At 43.8% G+C, this 19404-nt stretch overlaps 1 protein-coding gene across 1 annotated transcript in view; it reads right to left on the reverse strand.

The window, feature by feature from the left end:
- Positions 1–5474: 5474 nt before the first annotated feature.
- The window catches only part of CASC3 (CASC3 exon junction complex subunit), a 1214789-nt gene continuing 1200859 nt past the window's right edge, over positions 5475–19404 (reverse strand). The window contains exon 12 of the mRNA XM_044054937.1: positions 5475–5603. Within this exon, the coding sequence (XP_043910872.1) occupies positions 5475–5603 (129 nt within the window). The remainder of the gene's footprint in view (positions 5604–19404) is intronic.

The following is a 19404-nucleotide window of genomic DNA, read 5'->3' on the forward strand; positions in this document are numbered from 1 at the left end:
AACGTTAAAAGCACTGCTCTCATCTCTAGGACATTTATGTGCAGGTGGTACTCGAACAGTTGCCACGTCCCATGAACCATCCTGCCCTGATAATGCCCCCCCCACCCGATCAGGGAGGCATCCGTGGTGACAGTGGCTACCGGGGATGGGGGTACAAAGTGTCTGCCTTGGTGAATCTGGGGAGAAGTGATCCACCAAGCAAGATGATTTTTGCAAATCTGTGTCACCAGAATTTGGTGACGCATTGGAAGTTGTTGGTAAGACCACTGAGTGAACAACATCCACTGAAGAAGGCGCATGTAGAAGCGAGCCAGGGGAAGAAGAGTAATGGCCGCAGCCATGAGGCCTAATACCTTTAGAACCATTCTGGCCTGTACTTTCTTGTTGGCTAGAATGATCTTGACATGACTTTGAATGTCTGAAACTCTTTGGTCTGTAAGGGTAGCTGACATCCGAACAGTGTTTAAGTTTGCGCCTATGAAATAGGCTGGCAGGGCGATAAGGATGACTTTTCGAAGTTGATCGAGATGCCCAAATGAGAACAAAGATTTATTGTGTAATCCCTGGCTTGAACAAGCTGATGCCTGGTGGTGGCTGAAAGGAGCCAGTCGTCGAGATACGGAAACACCTGGAATCCTTGACGTCTCAGGTGAGCCGTAACCACTGCCATGCATTTGGTGAACACTCTGGGGGCTGTAGTGAAACCAAAGGGCAGGGCTCTGAACTGGAAATGACTGGACCCCAGCCGAAAGCGGAGAAATCTCCTGGAGCGTCTGTGAATTTTTATGTGATAGTACGCATCCTGAAGATCTATTGAGCACATCCAGTTGTCCTTCTGTAAGAAGGGCAGAATTGACTGAAGAGTGACCATTCGGAATCTTGTCTTCCTCACAGACTTGTTGAGTCTGCTGAGATCCAATATTGGTCTCCAGTCTCCCGTCTTTTGGGGACCAAAAAGAACCTTGAGTAGATTCCGGGCTCTGAATGGTCTGTTGTAACTGGCTGAATGGCTCTTTTTTGCAGTAGTTTTAAGACTTCTAACTCTGCAATTTCCCTTAGACCGGGTAGTACATCTGGAAGGGAATTTGAGGGATAGAAAGGACTTTCCTCGAAAGGAATTTTGTAACCCTCGGATATGATCGACTGTACCCATCTGTCTTGAGTGAGGGAACGCCAGGCTTCTGGGTACAGCGATAGTCTTCCCCCGACTGCCTCCAAGGAGGGACAGCCGGGCAACATCTCAGGGATGCTGAAAGGGCTTGTCAGAGAGAAACTCTCTGTTTCCCTGGTTTTGTGGACCCCCTCTGCCTCTAGAGCGGCGTCTGTTGTTGTTACCCCCTCTGCCTCTAGGGGTAAACTGACCAAGTGAATCCGGCGTGACTCCTTGGGATTTGCGGAACCACATCTTGCCACCCTTCTGTCCTTTGGGGTAAGGTCTAGAAGGGGTGGAAAAACGGACTCCTACGGCAGAAAGAGTTTTGCCGTCCTGTTCACACCTGGTCAACGTTTCCTTCACTTGAGGGCCAAACAAAGCTGACCCATCAAAGGGAGAGTTTGTGAAGGACGCCTTAAAGGGATCTGCAAAATTACATAGCCGCATCCAGGCTTGGCGTCTAAGAGCTACACCTGTACCTGCGGCCCTACTCGCTCCATCAGCAGCATATGATATCAGCCGCATGGAGGAGTTTGCAATGGAGTTAAGGGTTCCTAGCTGCGAAGCAATTTTTTCCTGAGCCCCTGCAGCTGTAGGATCCTGCACAACTTCACCTAGCTCCTTAAGGATATCCCTTTGGAGTCTGGTGAAGTGACATAGGTAGTTCAGCGAGCATAGCAAAGGTCGCTGAAGAAAACATCCGCTTACCATATCTATCCATGGTCCTAGAGTCTTTATTAGGAGGATGGACAGGTACGGAAGGATCTGCAAGTTCCTTATTGGTGGCAGCCGCCACCACCATGGCATCAGCGGGGACACCTTTTGTGAGGAATTGCTTGTCCGACGGGGCAGTAATAAATTTAGAAGGCCTCCTAGGGACTGGCTCTACAGAGTCAGGAGAAGCCCACGCCTTTCGAGCAATAACCTGCATAAGGGGGTCGAAAGGCGGAGACACCCAGGAGGTGGAGGGCCGAGATCCAAACGCCTCCAGGTATACTGACTCATCCTCAGAGGGATTATTGGTGGGCCAGTTTCCCCTCTGTCTAAGGAGTTCTAGGATGTCTGAGAAGGAGACATCCTCAGAGGGGGATCTTGGGGATCCCTCTGACTCATCTAAGTCAGTATCTGAAGTGATAGACTCGGGGGAGTCTACGTGTTTCCTCTTACAGGTCCTCTTCCGCGGAGGATCTCCCGACAAATCAGGAGAATCCTCGGAAGAGGGGGATATTCCCAGTGGGGAAACCTGAGGCGGAGGATCTCTGGGTCCTGGAGCAAGAGAAGTGGCAGAGATGTCAACAGGCACCATAGAGGGAGGAGCTAAGGGAACAGACTGCTGGCTGAGACCAGTGGCCAGCACACTCTTCATCACCTCGAAGGCTCCCCTCCCAGGGAGGTCCGAGAGAACCCGCTCCAAAGAACTAGGAACTCCCGGACCCACCGAAAAGGAAGGCTCCGAGGCAGATGTCGGAGCCGAGCTCACCAAGGCCGAGGCTCCAAGGGGAAGAGCGGGCTCAGACAAGGGTCCGATGCCACTCACCCCCTCGGAGGAGACCAGGGAAGCCCGGCCACCGAATCCCTCTAAGGAAGGTCTCGAAGAGGAGATAAGAGTAGAGGCTGAAGGAGCAGAAGGGGGTATCTGTCCCTCAGCCGTAGCAGAAACCATTCCCGAAGACTCCAACTCCAAACTCTGGGGTAGAGTCGAAGGAGGAACTGCAATGGGGTGTGGACTAATAGTCGTCTGCTGAGACGGACTATGTAGCATTTGGGCCAGTGCGTGTGACTTTAGCAATCTACTGACCACTCTCTCCAAATCATGGTCAGAAAGCCTGGATGACCTTGAAGATCGGCTCCGATGGCTCCGTTCCGAGAGGAGAGGCGAAGCCGAAAGTATCGGCTCCAAGGAAGGGGACCTAGACCTCTTCCTCGAAGGAACCATCGGAGCCGATGAAACCACAGAAACTGTCGGAGCCGACAACTTATCGGCACCGATAGGTAGCTTCGATGCATCGGCTCCAGCCGGAGCAGATACGGCCATAAAGGTAAGGGTGTCGGAGCTGATCAGAGCCGACACCGATGCCTGGGCCACATGGTGGTCGGAACCAATCGGAGCAGACACCGAAGGTTTGGGTAACCCAGAATCGGCTCCAGCCGGAGCCGATCTCGACTCTGAATGAGTCGGAGCCGAGGCCACAGGCTTGGACACAGAAGCCTGGGCCTTGGAAGACTTAGAAGTCTTAGATGGGGCCGACTTAGCCGGAGAGCCCTCCGGCTTAAGAAGGCCCCTCAAAATCAATTTATTTCTTCTTTCCTGCAGGACTCTCTGGCTAAAAGAATGAGATATGGCACAGGAGTCCTGCAGGTGAAAAGGCCCCAGGCAGTAGAGGCAAGAAGTGTGACCGTCTGTCAGAGACATCTTCTGACAGCACGAGTCACACTTCTTAAAGCCTGAGACCCTTTCCTTAGACATGGTGAATAAAACACACACACAACACCAGTCCAAGAAATTAAATTAAATATATCAAAAGGTATCAATAACAGACACACACACACACCCTAACAAGGGGGGGGATGGGATGTTAGAAAGTCTGACTGAAAGTTTTAAGGAGACAGGGAAAATTTCTGTCAGAAAGGGACTAAAACTATGTTAAAACTAATAAAATTAAGTTTTTTTTAAGAAAGGGGCTAAAATAGTAATGTAAAAATTCACTTACCAGGAGCTGGTAAAAGGAGGACCTCATCAGCGAAGCGGCAAACGAGATCTGGGTACTTACCGCCTTGCATCATGGGATATGGGGCTGCCTCAAGCTGGTAAAAGTGACTCTCGAGCTTAGCAAGTGCCAAGTCGGAGCCGAGGATCGGCTCCGAATCCATCAAGCAAGAATGAAGGCGAGATTGACAACTTAACATTGGGGGTGAACACCCTTAGTTCACATTTTAATTTAACTTCCGTAATTAATTCCGTTAACAAGGTTTCCAGGTACCCCCTATGGGCAAACATACTTCGTAATGTGCACTCTTCAATAAATCTACTGTCCTCACTCATCATCCTGACGGCTCGCACCAATTGACCCTTAAGGACAGATTTCTTTTGATGCCAAGGGTGCGAGCTAGAAAAGTGCAAAAATGTGTTGCAATAAGTTTCTTTCCTGTATATATAGGATGTATACCTTTGGTTTGCCCTGTCTTTCCTTAATTCAATGTCCAGGTAGTTCATTTTCTCCTCGTTAAATGAACTTGTAAATTTTAAAAACCTGGTGGTGGTGTTAAAGTAATTCACCATGTTACAGGCATTCTGACTGTCCCCTTTTAATATTATACAAATATCATCAATATCATCCAGGAACCATGTGTAGAAGAAAATGTACTTGTTAATAGCTTCATTAGCCAAGACAAATTGGTGTTCCCATTGTGCCATTACTAAGTTGGAAAAGCTGGCACAACATCGTGAACCCATGGCAACACCAATTTGTTGTAGATAATGTTCCTTGTTGAACATAAAGAAGTTATTTTCTAAGATTATTTCCAAAAGTACCTCTACCAGTCTCATCTCTTCAAGCAGATACTTGCTTGTTCCTCATAAAATCAATGACCCATTCAATCCCTGTACTATGACATATGGATGTATACAGGTCACATACGTCCACTGTCAAAAAGTTATGCTCATCCTTATATTCAAGTTTGTTGATCTCACTCAAAAATGACCAAGAGTCTTTACAAATCTGATGCTCTTGGACAATATATTTGTTAAGTATAGAGTCCACCAGTTTGGCGCAGGGATAAGTGATTGATTGTCTTGCATCTACTAGGGCTTGCACGGGTGGGTCTTCCATTGATTTATGGATCTTTCGGATACCAAAGAGGATAGGCATTTTTAGGCTGAGTAATGTTAGGTAGTTGAAGGTGATTAAGTCTACTTGTGAATCAGTAAATAAGTCATTGATGCATGACAATCTTATTGTAGGCTACGTTAAGTTCATTCAAGCTTACTTTTGTATATGCATCAGTGTTGAGAATTGGGCTTTATTGCAAACAGATAAAATGGTGGTACAGAAAACTTTGGGAAGTGAACAATTCTATACGTAGCTGACTCGCCAGCAGCCATAGTACTTTAAATACAACAGATCACAAATTATTTGTTTAAGGGTAGCTAGTGCACTTTTTCAAGTTCACTGAAAGCAAGCACACTGGTTTTCACATGTGGGAGAGGAAGACGGACCTAAGCAAACATAAATAGTAGTAATTCTGATGAAGGGCTGATAGCCTGAAAGCGCTTATCTGTTCTGTTTTCTTGTTTTTTATTTTTTATTTTATTAAAGTGGCTTTAAACTGGCCTTGGCTTTGTTGACCACACCGTTTTTTCTGCTTCTACTTTGGTTTTTGATTCGGGATCAGACCTTGGCTGCAGTTTGCATAGTTTTCCTGTTCCTGTTGTCACCTCCTCAACTTTAAACTAAGATCCAGAAAAACACTAACTGTAGCAACATGTAATAGGTGGCTTGCTACAGCTAATAGGGAGCATTCAGCACTTCAGACCCTGACTGAAAATACATCACTGGCATTCATTTCTGAATGCTGATAATGAACTTAACCAAATACACACAAATGCTGGTAATGAAAACTGCGTCATCTGACATCTCAAGCCCAAGTCCCTGCCCGCTTCTCCTCAATGTAGCTACTCCAAGGTAAGGGAAATAACAGCAATGATTATGAGACAGGCTCCAATACTGACACAGACGAGGACAGCACTGGAAAACAGCAGTGGTAGATTTATGATTGTAAGGGGTTATTGGCAGGGAAAGAAGATTACACTAACATGTAAATACATTCCACTTAAAACTGTTCTACAGCTTTGGAAATTTTCATGAGAAATACTTTTTCAGCAGGAAATATTAATTGCTGGAGGCTACAGCTTGATTTGTAATAATGAGGATGTATCAGAGGGATCTAGAACGGAAAAATATAACAAAAGAGGGTACCATTTCTGAAGGAGAGTATATGAGATCATTTGGTATTAAAGATGTAAATTTAGTATCAGAAACAGACTTTATATACTCTTCACCAATAAATCATAACTGGGCTAGATTGGATGTGCTGCTGTGAAATATAAAGCTTTGAGACCCATTCAATAACAATATCAGATCACGCACAAATAAAACTAAAATAAAACACTGACTCCTTCCTCCTTACCTGTTAAAAAGAGATGAATTTAAAGAATGGGTATTGGATATGATGCAAAATTTGATATGGAATACAGAAATTACTTCAGAAGGGATAGCTGCCGATTGAGATAACTTAAAATGGAGTTTTAAAACATGGTAGAAATGAGACAGAGAGAAAAAGGAAAGATGAAAAAGTAACAGCAAGTATTTAGAGGGGTTGACAAAATTATAGTATTTCAGAAGGAGGAGAACTTCACAGAACAAGAGAAGCAATTGCAGAATGCTAAATTTGATATAGAAGACAGAAATTACTTCAGAAGGGATAGCTGCAGAGTGAGATAACATACAATGGAGTTTTAAAACATAGTAGAAACGAGACAGAGAGAAAAAGGAAAGATATGAAAAAGAAATAACTGCAAGTATTTAGAGGGGTTGACAAAATTATAGTATTTCAGGAGGAGGAGAACCTCACAGAACAAGAGAAGCAATTGCAGAATGATAGGGTATAATGGAGTACTTGGATAATATGCACATGCTTAGGAGGGTTGGTGTTGAGCAACCATTCTCTGAGAACTCTAGAGAGCAAAGCATTTTAGCACAGTGACTTATGCAACAGAAAGTAGAAGGAATTGTAGCCAAAGTTAGGCAGCCTGCAACCAGAAAAATAAATGGAGGTTATGTACTACTTAATATAATGCTGGATTCTTTTCATCCTACTACATTCAATCTGACTATTGGGAATGAACTACTTTTTGGATTTGATATGGCCTTCTGCTTGTGTTCCTTGCCTCAAATTCCATGGGAAAAATCTCCCATGACCCTGCTGTGCCCTTTCTGCCTAATATCAAATTTGCTAATAAGGGCCTGGTGGACAATGACATCTAGTTCTGAAGAGAGAAAGAACAAATGGACTTGAAGTTTGTCTACCAGGTCCCTCTGGAAAGATGACAACTTGGAAGGGGGAAGGGATATATTGGATGGATTAGGATGAAAAGAACCCATAACGTCTTTATCTGAGTACATAGAGAAAAATCCCATGCTACCTGAATTCCTTGTGCATCATGACAGGCTGTCTCTGAGAACTGTAGCTCTGAAAGAGGTTCTGGATCTAGAAATGTCTGATTTGTAAAGCTTGTCAAAGGACTGCAATGTTGACCATGTTAATCCTGAACAAATTTAGTTTACAGAAAAGAAGAATGCACTAGTGGAATGAGCTCTCAGTTTAGTTGGCAATGTTCTATTTCTTGAAGATTATGCATATCTGAAAGCCATCTGGACAGTTATTTTGGATTTTTCCTTATTGCTTTGGATCGGCAAATACAAATCAAGAGTTGTCTTTGCATATCTAGAGAGGGTGAAGATACTGTCCCCTTTTGGGGTGATTAGGGAAGAATGCAGGGAGATGAATATATTGGTTTACATTTGTCTCTGTAGCTATCCCAGGAATGGAGAAGGGATTTATTCTTACCAATACTATGTCCAAAACAGAGCTTGCAATTCTGAAATTTTCTTAGCTGAAGCAATTTTCCACCAAGAGTAATGTTTTCAGTGAGAGGAATTTTTGTATCTGTGGAAGATGCTGGATCAAAGGCAGCTTTCTAGCTGCTGACTCTAACATAAAGTTCTGGTACCAAGTAAGGTGTGGGTCTTTATTGGCGAATGCACAAGAAGCCCCTTTTAGGTTATGGGCTGCCAGAAAGTACTGGTGGAAACCACTGTGGAAGTTAGAAATGGATGCTAACTGCACCTGATCAAGGAATTAATAGCCAGCATCAAATAAGTTTGATAGAAATTGGACAACCACTGGTATGGGATAGCAGAAAAAGGATCTATACCTTGTTGGTTATACCATAAGGCAAAATGCTTCCACTTACTTTTGTAGACAAGAGGATGTTGATAAAATGGAAATCAAACTCTGGGATAAGGCAGGATCTTTGGCCATCAATGGAACTGGAGAGATCATGTGGTCAACATGAGGTCCTGCAAGCCAAAGTGAGGCTGCCCAATGGGTAAGAAAGAAGATCTGGATGAGGATCTAGAAGCCATAGGTGAAGACTGGTCTCTATTTCTATCCACGTCCCTTGGACCATTCTCTCCTCGTAATGCCCCCACCTCAGAGAGGAGGTATTTGTGCTAATGCTGATGAAGGAGAGGAAAGGATAAATAGCCTCCCCATCATTACTGTTGAAAAGGGCACCCACCAATTCAGAATGGCATCTACAAAACTGAGTTATGTGCAGAGATGTTGAGGGGGGATCTGACAGTTGGGAGCACTGAAAGTACTGTTATGTAAAAACCTACCATAAAGTACAGTTGGGTCCCACTTACTATAATTGCAGACTTCAAGTAGATCAATGTTACAGTACTGATCCTTGGGTTTTCCTGTCATGTGGAAGTCAGGTGACCAACCTAATTACCAGACTCTTTGGCAGTCAGATGTCTATCTGCTAGGAATGATGCAATGTCTGGACACCAGGGTATAAAAAAGGCATTCATTTTCACCGCTAGGTCCTTCTAAGCAGTGAACAAGCAGTTTGATGCACGAGGACAACACAACCTCCCCAACTGTCTGAATCTGAGTGAAAAAGGAGGAAAATCTTAGGTGGCACAGAGTATGGTGGAGATAAGAGGACTATCTGTAGACAGCTCCTCTAACCCTTGCACTTAGCAAGGGGGAGACAAGCAGTCTGCAGACAGAGTGGTTGTGGTGGGAGTATCTATTCAAGCATCTGCAATTACGGTAAGAGGGACATACCTTTACTATGTTCTTCATAGTTGATGCAATACTGATTCCTGACAGGACTTCCAAAGCTAATGTAACAAGTGGGTGGACAGTCATCTGTATGACACTAGGAAATAAAGTTTTGTAAGATGGCAGAAGCAAAACCTGCTCTAATCCTGGAGACATTGCCTAGGTTAGTGTTTCAAAAAGGTGTGCACCAAGTTCCCTGTGGCTGCCTCTAGGATGGCCTGGGTAAGAACTCCTTTGAAGAAAGCAGTGGCAATTGCCCCATGCCTGGTGGAGTGGGCTTTAATATGCCCAGGTAAATCCATTGTGTGAACAACAGAACTTAATGCAGTTTGCTATCCATTTTGGCAAATTTTGCTTGGAGACAGGCCTGCCCTGTTAACCCTCTGTGAAAGCCACCAGTAATTGCACTGCTCTATTGGGGGTTTCTGTCCTGTCTAGACAGTACCTGATCTGTGTGCTCACATCTAGGAAATGAAAGACTTGCTCTGTCCTGTTATGTGTATATGGAAAGACTAGAAGGTGGATATAGCCTGGTTTAGGATAAGTTCCGATACCACATTAGGCATAAAGGATGGGTTTATTCTAAGGGTTACCCAATCTCTATGAAAGACAGTGAAAGGCTCTTTAGAGAGGCAGTGGCAGCAGGCTAAATGGGGGGGGGGGGGGGGGTCAAGTTTAGTTAATCTAACAATTTAGATCCCAGGCAGGGATAGTGTTCCTCCTGGGTGATCTCAAATGAATTACCCATTTTTGGAAAAGCTTCATGTGGGAGTGCGAGAAGACAGGTGGAGCACTGTACAGGAAAAATGATTTGGCAGATGCATATACTTTAATGCTGATGTAGGAAAGTCACTGTCTAAACAGGCCTGACAGGTACTGCAAAACTGAGTTGATTTCTGCTCAAGAAGGTCTGGTGTTCTTGCTGTGACACCAGGTGAAAAATCTTATCCAGTTTGTGAAGTATGACTTTCTGGTATTGGGTTTTCTTGCTTCCCTTACAATGGGATGCACATCCTTGGGATAGGAGACATTTCTTAGTGTCAAAACCCAATCCTCCAAAGCTGTTAACCTTAGCACTTCCTGTGGTAGGATGCAGAATCTCCCCTCTCTGTGGGTCAAGAGAAGGGAGAATCAGTGTTGCCTCAGCCAGAATGGGTCCACTAGGACCATACTGGGTCGGTCCACCCCCTTATCAGTACCCTGGGGATCAGAGGCAAGGAAGGGAATGCATACGGAAACCAGTCTGTCCATGTGAAAGAAAAAACATATTTTGCAAGTCCCTGTCTGCTGAAGTCTGAGGCAGAACTTCTGTAGTTTGTTCTGGTGCAGGTGATCTGGTGTATGGAGGAAACAACCCCCCCCCCCCCCAACATACACACACTTTAGAGTTAGGTTCAGGAAGCCCTTTCTCTATCATCTATTCACTGGGGTCTAGAAGAACATTGCACAGAGAATCTGCCAGGGTATTGTTCTGACTTGGAATATAAGAAAGCTTTGAGAGCTAGACCTATTTATTGAGCCTGAATCTAAATCTTCCTCACAAGGTTGCACAAAGGGTAGGGCAGTGTTTCCACTTCCTTGTTTATACCACATCCTTGTAATGCCGTCTGACCAGATCTGCAGGGTCCCTGGGCTTAAAACATTCTGCTATAAAGCCTTTATGCACAGGTAGACTTGCTAGCTCCTTCTGATTTACATGCAATTTTCTCGGCTGAGGTGTCCAGATGCACTGCACTTTCAAAGAACTAAAACAGGCCTCCCTAAGCTATGTCTGAACTGTCCGAGGTGATGGTCTTGTCTGCTTCTGATAATGAGAAATCTGTTTCTGGGTCCTGCCATACAGTGTTCTTCCACCACAGCAGCTTATTCTTCAAGCATGGAAGGAGAGGCAGCTGAATTTCCATGGATTAAGATTGCTGTTCCCAAGCATTTTATAGGAACCACTGAAGTTTTCTTTTGTGTAGCTTTAAAGAGGGATAATGAGAATGTAAGATGTCATGTACCCCAGAACCATCAAGAATTCTCTTCCTGGGGTGTGTTTTAGAAGCAGAATGTCAAGGTAGCCTGTCAGGAAAGCTGTCTTGTTCTGGGGAAGGAAGGCTTTCTGTTGGACTGAATTTATGAGGGATCTCAGAAAGAGGATCCTTGTTTGAAGAACAGTTTGTGACTTTAGATCTAAGGTGAGACCTACCTTCTGAAAGGTGTCTCTGGTGACCTGCAAAGCATCTAGGGTCTCTGCTGTGGATTTTCCCTGAATGAGACAGTCACCTAAGTACGGATAAATATGAACTCCCAATGTTCTGCAATATGCTATCGAGGAGCAAAACATTTGGTGAAAACTCTGAGGGCAATGAACAGTACAAATGGTGAAACACGGAATTCGAAGTGAGAACCTGTTACTACACATTGTATGTATTTTCTGTGGCTGTCTGCTTTAGGGGCAGACATAAGCATCATTTAGATCTAGAGTGATCATGAAGACATTTTGGAAGATCATGGACAGTAGTTTTCGGAATATAAACATTTTGAACTTTGGGACTTTGGGAAACCAGTTAAGTTTTGAAAGGTTCAAGATAGGCCTCCAGGTGCCCTGTTTTCTTGGAATTAGAAATATCCTTGATTAGAAGCCTTTTCCCTCCTGACCTGGAGGGACAGAGTGAATCAATCCTTGGTGAAGTAATTCCCTAGAGATAGGTAGTATGAGACTTTCCTGCTCTTTTGGTAGTTTTGGAATGACCAAGAGGGATGAGATTTCTCTGAAATGGATGTAGTACCAGTTTTCTATGATGCTGAGGACCCTGTGGTCCCTAGTGATGGTTTTCCACTGGGTTAGTAAATAGGAGAGTCTTCCAGCCAGAGGTTTGGAGGGGAGACTGGTAAGGGGCATGGGGGAGGCTGGGGTTGGAGGTGAGGGTGGGTAGGGGTATGGGAGGCTGGCAGAGGGGAGGGTGGGTAGCGGGATGGGAGGCTGGGTTGAACAAAGTCACTGTTGGTCTCTGTGCTGGGTGGGTTCTTTGGAGCTCCCTGTTCAGAGTTATTGTTCTGGTTGCCATTTCCTGGATTATCTAGGTCTCTTGCTATGGGAAGGCCTCCCTTTGTCTTGTCTAGGGGGAAAAGGCCAAGGTTTAGATAATTCCTAGTGTATCTGTGTCACAGCCAGATAAAAATTCCCTTACAGTTTTCATTTGCTTTCCTTTTTTATCCAGGTTCTTCAAAACTTGAAAAGGAATTCCTTGTCTAGTGGAGCATACAGTATTTCAGACCTGATGGGGCTGGGTCCTGAGTCAAGCATGATTGCAGATGACAGAACCTGTGGCAGCTACTCTGCATGATGCATCTAAGGCATAACAGCCACACTTTATAGAGTGACTGTAGACTTGTAAAGCTTCTCCAGCTGTCTCCAGAATATCCTTCGATAAGGTTCTATTCACAATGGAGTCCACCTTAGCTAGAATTCTGTCCTGAAGAGATTCAAGGTACTTTAACATATGGAATTGGTAATTCAAAGCTCTCACTGCTAAGGTGGCAGAGGTACAATTTTTTTTTTCAAAAATCTAAAGTCTACTTTCCCTATCACAGGTAAGGGATGCCTGTTTGGTCCCTTAAGTACACCTTTTGTGCTTTTGTGGCTTCAGTGGAGACTACTGAAGGGTCACAGCATTTGGATTTTTGTAAAGGTAGTTGTGAGATTCAAGCACTCTGTAAAACCTATCCAGATTCGGAGCAGGAGGTAATGAATCAGAATGTAAAGCAGCATCTTCAAAGATATCCTCCAGTACTGTGTGTGTACAGGGGATATAACCAGTGGCCTAGGAGAATGCAAACTTAGCAATTTCCTGTAATGGGTCTCAGCCTGTGAGAACTGTTTGCTTTCACAACTGAAATCCTTCTTTATTCTATGAAGGGTATGTCCTCAGGGGGGAGGCAGAAAAATGTGTGAATGAGTCTGAATCTGGGTAAGTCTATGCAGGGCAGATGCCCAGAGTAGGACTCCTCCTCATCTTCTGGGCTAGAGGAATCTGCATCTTTCTGAAAGGCCAACTTGTTTTGGATGGGGGAGGCTTCAATGGCAGATATATGGAAGGTGTCTCTGGATTTCATGAAAGCCATGAATTCCTATGCTATTCTTAGGAGGTCTTGGGTTTCAGTCTGAGAAGTGGTTGGCGGCAGGAGTAAAGAAAAAGGGGTTCACTTCAGCTTGTGTATCCATTTAAAAAAGATTACTTGAGACTGCTGTCATCTGACCTCGACTTCAGTTAAGGTGTCGGTAGTCGAGGAAGACAGGGTGACTCCCTAGAGACCCATGATGCAGACTGCTGAGCGATCTCAAACTGATGTGCATGCTGTCATAACATTTTTAGGTAGGCTGAAGAGACCATGGCGGCCTCCCAAGGGGATTTACCAAAGGGTTCAGGCCAAGGAGTTGCTGGATCAAGGGACTGCAAAGGCACCTCACTTGAGTTGCCCGTCAACTTATGGACTAGAGATGGAGTTTACTGAGAAATGTCCAGGTCCTTGGTCTTTTTGTCTTTCCATTTCTTCAGAATGCACTAGCAAATACTTGAATTTACAAAGGCCCTGTGGTACCTGTGGATTGCTACACCAGTGGGGAAACCAAACAGGAAGACTCCATATGGGCGGCATATACCTTGACCCTATGTTTTAGGGGTTTTGTATGTAATTTTGCAGTCAGGGCAATTAGGGACATCATGCCAAGGTCCTACGTAGGACAGACAAAATAAGTAAAAATCTTTAAGTGGGAATTGCTTCCCACATTTCAAGTAATTGTTGACATATTTGAACATTAATAGAGAAAATTCCCCAATGGGGTACTTATCTCACTGGAATAGAAAGTTCTCTGGAAAAACAGGCTGAATGATGGACTGCAAGCTTTCTGAACATATGTGAAGTGCACTGGACTACATGGCTAGAAACAATTGAAGATGGCACTGACTGAGGCCTTTCCTTATACCCTGAGGCCCACAGCATCAGGTCATCAGATGTCCATTAGCTATGGATGATGTAAAGACTCTGGAAAGCAGAACAGTTGCGGGCTTCTGCATGGCAGAAAGACCCGAGAATCAGTACTGCAACATTGACTATGAAAAACGCCATAATCACTGTTTCAGTATACTGAACAAATGGGTTATCTTCACTCATATCAGGCTGAGGTACCAATGCTTAACCTTTCCTGGATCATATAGTTGAGGTGTACAGGCAAATGTATCAGCATAGACCCTCAGACTGTCACCAAGCCAGCAACCTGAAGACCCCTGAGAAACTGCCAACCAGGAAAAGGTAGAAGCCCCTTGGCCCTAGGGTCCTGCAGATAGGGCAGAAATAGAAATACAAAGATGCTGTCCCAAACAAATGAGGAGGAGAGTTGGAAGGAATACTGCAAAAGTGATCAGGACATCAACTGTTATATGTTCTTACATAACTATACTATGTCCTCAATGACATCACTGTTGCAGTATTCCAAACAGATGGGTGATTCCCAGTGCTGAAGGAAGATGACGAGGTCGGTTAGTGGAGAGAATTGTCCAAGAGGACTGAACTAGCAAAGGCAGCCCTTGCTCTTGAAAAAGCATAAATCCTGTAGTGCTTAGTGAAGGTGTTTATCAATCAGGTGTCCATTTCCAGGGCAGTTCTGGCATCAACACCTTTGTAAGCAGCTTTAGAGGATCTCACTGCCCTAGTAGAGTGAACGCGAGTGCAGGAGGGCAAGGATTTACCACGTTGAGAATAACAATAAGAGATGGACTTAAGAGATCCAGTTTGCAATTCTTTAGATTTTCACCAATACAGTTTCTGAAGTCCATGAATGAAACAAACACTTGGACTATTTATTTGGACTACAGGTTAGAGGTTGCCTTCTCCATCAAGGATTGACATCAGAGTACAGGCAAAGAGAAAGAAATAGGGGGGTCCTAAATAAAAGACCAGCACTGGTAGAGTTTTTAGTAGAATCTAGAACAGAAGCTGCCATTAAAAAAAGGAATCATTAGTAGAGCATATACAATATTGCATGAAACTGTAAGAATCAATCAGACGAGATTAGAAAGGATTGGGAAGAGACTGGATAATCAATTCACAAAGAAACAATTGGAGGATATATGTATGCCTCCCAAATATGCAACAAATTCTAGATGATTTAAGATTTGTGCTGTGGTGGTGCAGAGGTTAGTGTTGTCACCTGACAGCAAGAGGTTCTCCGGTTCAATTCACGGCTGGAACTCCTTCTGTGCGGAGTCTGCCTGTCCTCCCTGAGGTCGACTAAGTTTTAAAGACATACAGGCAGGTGTATGTGTGTGCCTTCTGTGAAGGTTAGGCACCAGGCTGGCAACTCGACACTGTAAAAACACCACTGCCAATTAATCTGGGACCAGTGATCCGCTGTGGCGACTCCTAACTGGAAGAAACAGAAACATATTGCTTTGCATGGAAATGTTTACATAGATACTTTTACACCCCAAGTAGACTCCAGAGAATTTTTCCTCAGGTAGACAGCAAAAGTTGGAGGTGTGACAGGGAAGAAAGAGGTAACTGGAAACATATTTTCTGAGAGTGTGGTGAGTTGGCGAACTTTAAGGATTCGCTGTGGGATGTACTGACGGGATATGCCATGTTGGGCAGACTGATATGATGAGGGAAGATTATTTTTCTGAGCTATGATACCAAATCAGAACTGCCTAGACATGGTAAGGCCTTGCCATATCGAATTATGGTGGCTGCCAAAAAAAACAGTTACTAGAAAATGGAAATCAAAATCTAAACCAACTATACTAGAAGTAGTGAATATAGTAACAGAGATAAAACAACTGGAATTGAGATCTTTATAAAAGGGTAGCTGCAAACTGCATAGGAAAAAATGGGAATTGTGGGAACAATACATAAAATGAGGTTTCAAAGGAAGCAGAACTTAAATGAGCTAGTGTTTGAAAATGGCTAGGTAGATTATAAGTGATGTATAATGCTTGCAACTGGGAGTGTGTCAGTATGGTATGTAATCTAAAATGCTTGTAACTAGGATTGTGTTGGTGTGGTTTGTTTTCATTTATATAAATGTATGATTGCCTATGTCATAAGTGATGGTTTAATAAAGATGTTTCTTGTTTAAAAAAAGGGGGGCAGGAACTGAATAATTTATGTAATGTTGCTTAGGTTATAATGATATACAGCAATATATGTGAAGTATAATGTTTGTAAACTTAATACAGTTTGATTAGCTTTATAGACATGCAAATTTGCTTATGTCACAAGTGATAATTCAATAAAGGTGTTAAAAAAATAAAGAAAAACTGTCTGACTTGCAAATAGATTTTGTCTTATTCAAATAAAACTCCAACTGTTTGTGCACATTTAAGGAGTGCAGGAGTCTTTCCTCTCTGTTCTGTGGGTTGGTAAAGAAAGTAAAGAGATTTATGGCCTGGTTTTGGGACATCTTGTTCACTACTTCAGCCATGAAAAAGGGTTACCCCGTCCTTGTGAAAGATAAGAAAGGATGGAATGGCTGTGAGTGCCTGTAGCTCAGACTCCTAGCGACAGAAAAATGTTTTCCAAATGCAGAATTTGAGATTTTTTGAAGTAGTTGGTTCAAAAAGAGGTAGAGTGAGCTTTTCCAGTACAAAGTTGGGGTCAGGGGGGGGGGGTATCCTTGTGGCATCTTGGATGTAGTACCCCTTTTAGGAATTGTTTGGCTTAGGGTTGGGAGAAAACATTTGTACTGAGTCGCAGAGTTTCTTCTGAAAAAGGAGGCCTCCCAGATCTCTGTTCCCTCTGAAAATCTCTTTCAGGGCACCTTCCTATGTTTCGGCAGAGGTCTGGAGTCCTTTCCAACAAAAGAGGTAGTCTTGGCTAGGTAGTTCCTCTGGTACAGGTATGCAAAATTTGTATGTGGTCTTTCATAGTTTTTCCTTGCTTCTGTAAGGCTTTAAATTGGCTGCTTGAGGGGCGAACAATAGATTCCTATCTAAAGCTGAGTCAGTAAGTTTGGGCAATCATGCATACCTACAAATGATGCAGCTGGTAACAGCTGCTCTAGAAGAGGCCTTCACAGCACGTGTCTAGTTAACAGAGGAGCCTGACTGACCAGGGACAGCATCTGTTGTTCAAAGTTTGAGCCCTGTGAATCGTCCACTACCTTGTTCAAAGTGTTAAGTTGATCATCTGGGTCTGGTAGTTAAAAGCCCTGAATGCCAGAATACAGAAAGTATAAACTTTCCTTTCCCCACCTATCCATGGCCCTACTGTCTTTGTCTGTAGGGAGAATGGGGGGTAACTTAGGGAGTAATACTGCTAAACGGGTCTGCACCACAGGGCACTTGTATGGAAATTTATGATCATGAACTCTATAAAATCTGTCAGTACTTTAGGAGCCAGAGGTTGTGAATCAAGAGCTGGAAAGCATCTAAAAGGCCTCCAGAACTGGAGTGCAGGAATGGTCACTTCCAAAAGGCTGTAACAGCTTTGCTGGACCTCTGAAATTTGCCTCAACTCCCACTTCAAATGTTTCATGTTTATAATGGTCTCCCCAAAAGAAGCTTCTTCTACTGGGTAGTCAAGGGAGATGGAGTCTTCATCCTCTGAAGAAACCCAGCCAGGGGAGTGAATTTGAGAGGAACAGGCCAGAGAATGGCTAGTCAGAGACATCTTCAGAGGAAGACATTAATTATTTTCCTGAGGGGTAGGAGCAGGAGGGTGAGCAGACAAGGAAGGAAGTTTCAGGGCTGTAATGGCTTTTAGAGAAATCCATCTATTCCTTCTCTAGAAGGAGGAGGTGAAGAGACATGCTTTGTCTTCCGACACTTTGGTGCGATGTCCACTTGAACCAAGTGAGGAAGTTCACAGCCTTGACGTACCTCAATTAACTTTCTGGGAAACTCTTCTCTGACTACAATAGTACAGTTGTGTAAAATCCTACCATAGGAGTAGATGTCCTTCTCTTCGCTGTTGCAGTATTCATAATGTAAGGGATCTCCTGCCAAGGACAGCGCAATGCCTAGCCAGTATACCAAAGCCTTTAGTACTTATAGGCACTGTAGGTCACACGTACACTCCACGCACAAGGTGTAGGGCATAAAGATGACATACAGATGCATATACTCAGAACTGGAAAAGCCCCTGGAGGAACATAATGTCCCTAGGGACAAGGAAAAACATGTGCATGCAGAAGAAGAGCCCCTTGGCAAGAAAGAATAGGCTAGAGCATAGGGGGCAGGCAGGAGGGAGCAAATACTGCAACAGTGAAGAGAAGGACATCTACTGTTATGGTAATATTTTACAGTTGTACTATGTCGCTTCCATATCATTGTTGCAGTATTCAAAACCTAAGGCAGAGTACAAACGCTCAAGAGGAAGCATGGAGGACAGCAGCATGGAAGCATCCTCCAGAAACCCATGCAGAACAGCCCTGGCAAAGCCAGCTCTTGCTCTGGAAATAACATCCAACTTGTAATGCCTAGTGAAAGTATGAACAGGATCAAGTAGCAGCCTCAAGGATGGATGGATGGAATTGGTACCCAGCTCTTTGAAAAAAAGCACCAGAGGAAGCAATAGCCCTGGTAAAATGAACCTTTACTGATAAGGAAAAACATTTACCATGAAAATAACAAAACGAAATGGTCTTAGAAATCCAGGAAGAGATGGTTTGCTTAGAAACAGTCAAACCCAAAAAAACCTGGGATGAAAGAAAATAAAAAGCTGCTCAGCTTTACGAATAACTTTAGTTTTATCCAAGTAATATTTGAGCTGTCTATGCAAATCCAAGGTGTGAAGGAACTTTCTCAATGGCAGTCTGCAGAAAAAGGGAAGGGAGATGACTAAACTGACTAATGGACATAAAAGAATGGTTAGTAGGAAGAGACACCCCGTCTCTGTTGAAAACTAAGAAACGAGGAACAGCCATGACAGCCTGAAGTTCAAACACTCTCTTGGCTGAAGAGAGAGCAAAAAGAAGAGTCTTTAGAGTACAATGCTGCAAGGAAGCTGAAAAAGTAGGCTCAAGAGAAGCCCGAGTCAATTTGTCACATAAAAAAACTGAGGTGCCAGGAAGGTGGAATAGGCTTCCTGGGTGGCCTGATATGAAGGACACCTTTAAGAAATTGTTTGACCTCAAATCTAGAGGCCAGAGGAGGAATCAAGGGCAGACAAGCAGATATTGCTGACAGATGAGCTTTAACTGAAGAATATGCTAACTCAACATGGATTAGATCACACAAATGAGAGAGAGAACCACAGGAGCCTCCACAGATAATGGATCCTGATGGCAAGAGGCACCAGACAGAAAATATTTTCCATTTAGGCATATATTATTTTCTGGTAGTGGTTTTCCTGGCCTC

Source organism: Protopterus annectens, chromosome 13.part0, assembly GCF_019279795.1.
Source record: "Protopterus annectens isolate FY-2018-M chromosome 13.part0, PAN1.0, whole genome shotgun sequence".
NCBI classification, from domain to species: Eukaryota; Metazoa; Chordata; order Ceratodontiformes; family Protopteridae; genus Protopterus; species Protopterus annectens.